Source organism: Sinocyclocheilus anshuiensis, unplaced genomic scaffold (assembly GCF_001515605.1).
Source record: "Sinocyclocheilus anshuiensis isolate Anshui unplaced genomic scaffold, SAMN03320099.WGS_v1.1 scaffold407, whole genome shotgun sequence".
In the NCBI taxonomy this organism is placed as follows: Eukaryota; Metazoa; Chordata; class Actinopteri; order Cypriniformes; family Cyprinidae; genus Sinocyclocheilus; species Sinocyclocheilus anshuiensis.
The window spans coordinates 563301-570699 of NW_015552593.1; the positions used below are offsets into that span (position 1 = coordinate 563301).

General features: G+C 34.1%; 1 protein-coding gene across 1 annotated transcript in view; it reads left to right on the forward strand.

Moving 5' to 3' along the window:
- Positions 1-7399, forward strand: part of pcdh15a (protocadherin-related 15a) — a 202379-nt gene that overhangs the window by 110926 nt on the left and 84054 nt on the right. The window contains exons 14-16 of the mRNA XM_016456477.1: positions 290-439; positions 6142-6335; positions 6424-6556. Of these exons, the coding sequence (XP_016311963.1) occupies positions 290-439; positions 6142-6335; positions 6424-6556 (477 nt within the window). The remainder of the gene's footprint in view (positions 1-289; positions 440-6141; positions 6336-6423; positions 6557-7399) is intronic.

Sequence of the window (7399 nt, forward strand, 5' to 3'; positions counted from 1 at the left end):
TATATATATATATACAATTCAATTTTTATCATTTATAAGTTGTGAAATTCTAGGCTATATTATATCCAAAATATAAAACTCAAATTTTGTATATATAAGTGCTGTCACTCGATTAATCACATACAAAATAGAAAGTTTGTGTTTACATAATATATGTGTGGGTACTGTGTATATTTACATATTTACATGTGATTTAATACATTTGACAGCACATAGATAGATAGATAGATAGATAGATAGATAGTATAATACTATTGAAATTATTTATTTATTCTTTTTCCCCCCAAAGCTGGTGGCATCTGATGGCGTTCAACAGAGCAGACCCTTGACGGTGGACATCCTGGTCATCGATGCGAATGACAACACACCCACTTTCGGTCAGGTGTCCTACAGTGTGGAGATCTTCACTAACATGCTGCCCGGAGAGACTGTCCTGCAGGTGAGGGCACAGCACTACAGCTCAGAAACACTCACTTTACTCACCATGTATGAATCATTTATTCATAGCGGAGTGTTTGTTGAGAACTCTAAATGTGATTTGGAGTGTGAAATGAACTCGGCACTATGTTTGTTTCATTAATAACTGAAGAGTTTGGTATCGGGGCATTTTAACGAGTACGAGTACGAGTACATGAGACCAGTATCGGGCCCGGGTGCATCCCTATAAAAAATATAATAATAATACAATTAATAGTAATAATAATGATGATGATGAAAAATAAAAATACTTTGGCTAGTTGACAAGGCAGCATTTCTCATTTTCATTTAACTTCGTGTACTAAAATAACTAAAACTAACTGAAATCGATTAATAATAACTATATAGACATATTAAGTGGACAGGCCTGACGCTGGGCGAGACCTTGAGAAAAGCTGAGAAGAGGAAGGAATGGAAGGAGCTGGTTGCCAGAGCATCTGGTGAAGACATATTAAACAACTAATAAAAATGACAAAATTACTAAAATTAAAATCACTAAATTTAACTAAAATTACAATGAAAACAAAGATTGTAAAAGTTAACATTTATTAAAAACATTAATTTAAACGATAATAGTATGTCAGTTATACTAAAACAACACTGAAACTTACCTATTTTATTTTATATTATATTATATTTTTAATAAGAAGAAGAAGAATAAAAATGTTGTTGTTGATGGTGATGATGATTATGATGATGATGATGATGTTTTGTTGTCGTTGTTATTATTACTATTACTATTATCAGCATCATCAACATCATTATTTTTTTTGTCCTTCTTATTATTTAAACCTTGTGTGCATTAATTTTGTCATCATTTATTAATTCCATTATAGGGTGTTTGATCGGTCATATCAGTGGAAATAGATGGCATAAGCATTATTTTTCAGTCTAATTTATATTTAAAAATTAATTCCATAATTTTGCTATTCCAAATGAAAAGTTCTCCCACTGCCTGAACTGAAAATGCATATTTCAGCTATATAGCAGATGCCAAGCAACTGAAAGATCTCCAAGAATCAGCAGCCATACACTCCTTAAGGTCAAACCCAGAAAGTGGTCAGTAACAGCGAGTGTCTAATAATGGCACACTTGAGCGGTCAGCCTGCCTAGGGCTAATGAAAGTCCACCTGGATATAGACCAAACCACTCTGGAGATCCCACTGGCCTGGAGCTGTTCTCCAACGCAATGTTTACGTATGCAAAGCTCTCCTCTCCTGCTCAAACTGAGGAACCGCTGGGCTTTGATCCACATTTACTGCCACGATTCTCTGGGGGAAAAGCTCATGGAAATGCAAGCCGAGGAACAACGGAGTAACCTACGGCTGCTAGCTCAGCACTTTGAGTGCCTTTGAAAGGAGCGCAGTGGGAGACTCTGGACAAATGTTTGCTGTGGCAGTTTTAGCCGATAACATTTGTAAGCTGTTCTATAATACTGAGAATTTGTTGTATGAAGTGCCCACATGCTGTGCTATACGTCAGATGCAGATCAAATCAAATCAGCAGGTCTTTTCTAACGTAATACAAAGAAAAAAAAAATCTTGATTTCCAGTAAAATTGCAAAAGATATTTAAGAATAAATCATGAAGTTACTGTATATTGTCAAATTGTATATAATTATATTAATTATATCATATTTTTATATTGTAAGCATAAATTGCATAGTAGTTATATATATTTATACACATATATGTATATGTATGTATATATATATATATATATATATGTATATATATATTTGGAGTGTGAAATGAACTCGGCACTATGTTTGTTTCATTAATAACTGAAGATTCTAGTCAAATTATTGAATGTGACTCAACAGCTTCTGGGATTTTTTTTTCTGATGAAATATGTGAAAAATGCATTGAAAAATGAAGCAAACAGTCATTCAGCTAAATGAACACAAAGGAGCGCAGGCAATAAAGCAACTTTTTAAAGACGAACCAAATCATATGAACCGCAGCTAATGAACTGCAGTGAGTCATACTGCGATCTGTTTACATCTTTAACCAGACTTTCTGAACCCCATTCAAATGCCTAAATTATCATTTTTCTCCCCGGGGTGTCTTGTGAATAATTTGTATATATTTTTATGTTTACTTTTCAGTTGTTTTCTTCCAGTGTTGAGAAATAGCTTGCTTCTAAAAATTGCAACGTTTCTAATTTAACTGCATGTTTTAGTTGTCACAGTGCTTTCAACAATGCAGCTTTTCCAGTAACAAACTACTTTTTCAAAAAAAAAAGTAGCATGGGAAAATTATTATAAGTCTTTGCATATTTTTATTGTGAAATATTTCATGATTTAAGTGCAGCTGTCCATCAATATCTATCTAAGACAAATAATTGTCTTTTTTTAGTTTTAGTTTTATTAGTTGTATATTAGTGTAAATTAGAGGTTGAAGGTATACATTCATGAATATAGTATTCCCCAATTAATAGTTTGACTATATTTAGCTTTTCATCTTAGTAGCTTGTTGTGTAGCTAACTACTTTTTTAGCTTTTTAATTAAATTGCTTTAAATTATTCAGTTTCAAAGTAGCTTTCCCAACACTGATTTGTTCGGATGACCTGTCCATCTGTCGCTCTCATTCTGTCTTTTCCATTTGCAACATTTTGTGAGTGACAAAATACATCTAGGTACATCAGCACACTGAAGTTCAGTTCAGCAACTTGTTTAGTTTGATCTATAAACATAATGCAGCTTATTCTGCAATTTTAAGGTTGTGTATTTGGTCGTAAAACACAGTTGATGCTCCTGTAAATAACCAAACTCTGTTTGTATAGACTAGCATTAAGCTCTCAGGAGACAAATGACAGCTATTTTCATCTGCATTGTGAAAGTGGCTTGTGTAGACAATGGTGGGCTGACAAAAAGTGGGACAAAATGATATAAAGCGAACATAATGTGTGCTTTTCTGTCCCTCAGGCTATGGCATATTCACTCTCTCTCAGTAACGATTCTCTCAGCTTTATTTTGGCACTCTGCTCATGTTCTGCTCCGCCTGTGTTTGTCTCATTCCGTCACGGCTGGGTCACGATTCAAAGGAAAATCAGTCGCATAAAGGCCTGTAGTTTCTCTTGAAATAACAAGCCGCTCGGATCCTGCTTTTTCCTTACCTCAGCACTCCAAGCAGCTAAAGGCACGGCGGTACGGATCAGTGCTTCTAGAGAGTTTTCTCAATAATGAGAGCCGTGGATGGAGGTGGCGCTTTCTTATTAGCAGGACTTTTAATTAATTACCCTTAGGGTGTATTTATTGCCCTGGTGCTTTTAAAGACGATAACGTTCGGAGTTAAGTGTTTACATCTAAATGCACGTCTTTGAACTTAATCAAAAGTGTTTAGTCTTTGATCTGTACCTTTGTGTTTGAGAATTTATCCTGAATAATCATATTATGCTGCTTTTAAACCTCATTAATAAGGAGAGTCTTATCTGCATTTTAATAAGGATGGATGAATGGATTTTCTGTTATGTTTGATTTAAAGTAATGAGTGTTGATTTTAAAGAAAGTAAAAATTCAGTGAGTAGAACTAAGACCTCATCTGTAAATATTATGAGAAAACACAATTTAAATATTATGAAAAATGTACTAGGCTTTTGAGCATGGTACCATGGTGCCACCATGTTTTTTAAGCCATGCATTATATGAGTACCATGGTATTCAATAAAGTGTACTACCAGTTAAACAGTACATGTTTCACCATCTGAAAATATTAAACACAATTTGATAGAAAGACTTAAATGCCTGAAATTATAAATAAATAAAAAGGACATTATTTTTTCCTGGAAAAGCCATTCATATTAAGAAAATACACACAATTGCCATGAAAATGGTATGAAAAATTGTATGTTAATATTTTTATGTGTATAATATTATTTATAATATTATTTTAATATATGTTTTTATTATTTTTTGTAGTTTTTTCTTTTTTTTTCTATTAATTATCTCTATACATTGATTTTTAATTGAATGATTTGAATGAGATCCCTTAACTTAACTTAAAAAATCCCTAAACTTAATTCTGATCAAATTATGAGTCAACACAGACTAATACAATTCTATAAATATATATTTATGCATATATAATATTGATATTCTAATATATTTAATTATATAATGTGTATTTAATATAATATTTTATGTAATATAATATATTTAAATTTTTTAAGTCATTATTTTTTTATTGTTGTTCTAAACAATTTCATTGATTTGAAATTGCTTTTTGTGTGTGCATTCTCTTTAAAATAAGTTAACACAAAGATATTAAAAACCAAAATATATTCAATTCCAAGTACATTACCATAGCACTTTTTGGAAGGGTAATGAAGATCAGTGTGAAACAAATTAATGTGACTTAAAGGAGACATATTATGCCCCTTTTTACAATATGTAATATAAGTCTCTGGTGTCCCCAGAATGTGTATATGAAGTTATATCTCAAAATACCCCACAGATAATGTTTTATAGCTTGTTGAAATTGCCACTTTTAGGGTATGAGCTAAAGGCTAAAACGCACTATTTTTTGTGTTTGTCCCCTTTAAATGCAAATGAGCTGGTGCTCCTGCCTCCCTTTTCAGAAGAGTGAGGAGCTTCAAGAGCTCATGCTCCGGGCATACCGGTGTTACGGTTTAACTGGTGGTGACCGTGTTACTGACCTAACATTGCTTCCAAATGCAATTTTTAACTACCAAATTCCTATTTACGATCATTCTGGTAGCACGTGAAGGCAGCATTAGTGAAAACAGGCAGAGACAATGGTAGCTTTAGCAACATTAGCCTTACAGAGAGCCAAGAAGCTCTTTTGGAAAACAAAATACAACATGTGATGCTTACTTTGTCTGGAGCTGACGTTCGCGTGCGAAGCGTTGGTATCGATCCCTCTTTCAGAAGAAATCTTTGTCAAACTCCAGCGCTGAACTGACCCTTGTTTGAAATGCAAATGAGCTGCTGCTCCCCGCCCCCTTTTTCAAAATAGAGCTGTGCCATTACAGCTCGGACCTACTAAAAACATCTGTTATGGTTCTGATCATGTTTATCGCGCTGAAATCATGCAGTTTAAACCATATGAGTTTAAACTTCTGATATACGGTTTTCTGAGAGCACACATCCGAAGCACACGGACAGAAAGTGGCTGTCACAGCATGTGAGTACTAAACTAAGTTCTCATTCACACACAAGTTCACGTTAAAAACACACGAGTTACAAAAACAGTTGGTTATGTCTGCGAAGGTAAACTGCTGGGAAATAAATTGCATGTTTATTTTAGATCTAAATAGTGTTCTGTGCTCGTCTGTGCAGACAAAGGCAGAACAGTTAGTATGTTTTGCTCAAACCTTCGCCATGGCATTAGAGCTGGTACACCTTTGTCGCTTGCGAAATCAAAATGACAGAGCCTTGGGTGGAAATTTACAGATTAAGGGGCGGTAATATTATAATGAGATCCCTTTGCCACGTCACCAAGGGAGCGAAATCAGACGCGCTCGTTTTCTCAGACGCTTGCAGAAAAAGGCTTACCAAAACAAAGTTACTGGGTTAATCTTTTTCACGTTTCCTTGGTTGGTAGATGCACCAAGGACCTGATTATAGCACTTAAAACCTGGAAAAGTCAGATTTTCATGATATGTCACCTTTAAAATAATACTGTCCCTGTTTGTTCTGTCAGCTGACGGCTCAGGACGCTGACGCTGGTTTAAACGGCCTCATCACATACGCCATCCTGGCTGGAGATCAAGATGATTTCATCATCAACAACCGCACAGGACGAATCACGTTAGCACCAGGGGTCACACTGACCGTCGGCCGTTCCTACGCACTGACCGTGAGAGCGTCAGACAACGCTCCTGACACAGAGAGGAGGTCAGATGTGACTTCATTGCATCAGTTACATCTCTGAGTGTTTGCTTGTGTCTTTGGTCTTTTATTTTCTTTGTCACTATGCGTATAGGAGCTCCATAACTACAGTCTACATAGAGGTTCTGCCACCTAACAATCAGAGTCCACCACGATTCCCCCTGCAGACCTACAACCTGGAGATCAGCGAGGCCATGAGGATAGGAGCCATACTGCTGAATCTGCAGGTACACACACAGATTTTACTTGGAATGGAATATTAACCTACCGTTTACTGCATACTATACAATATACTCTAAAAACTGCCAACTTTTTAAACAGTATTTAAACATGGTCATGCAAAACATGTCATAAAAATATCTGGAAATTTTAAAATACTCCGTTCTGGACATGGACATTTTTAATGTAATAATCAATGTAATAATAATTATATTAATCATATAATAATAATTATATATAATTATATAATAAATAATAATATAGATATATGAATAATATAAATATGTTATATATTATATAATATAATATAACAACTATATAATAACATAATAATTATATAACATAATAATATTTTATATAATATATTTTAATATTTTTAGTCATGATTTCTTCATTTTTAAATCATTATTATTGTTCTTAATGGACTTTAAATTTGTATTTGTGTGTGCAATCTCTATTAAATGATTTGCAGAAATTCTTATCCAGTAATCACAAATGACTGAAAAATTCTTGAACAATTCATGGGTCAATAGGTGTTGGAAGCCTGGTCTTAAGCCTTTGAAGTCTGATCAAATTATGAATAAAAATTTTTTTTTAAAGATGTTGGCAGATACACTGAAAATAGAAGGTCAAGTTGAATGCATTGCATTGTGGGATGCAGTATCCCACACAGTATGCCCTTTTGTATGTTGCACATTTTGATAAATGTAGTAGGTCATCTGGGTATTCTGTGCATGCAAAAAATTTGCATACTACTGAATGCACAGTAAAGATACTGATAAAGTGGAGTGTGTAGTTAGCCATTAGCCACATATATACAGTCATTTCTTTTTTCATAAGATAATATGAAA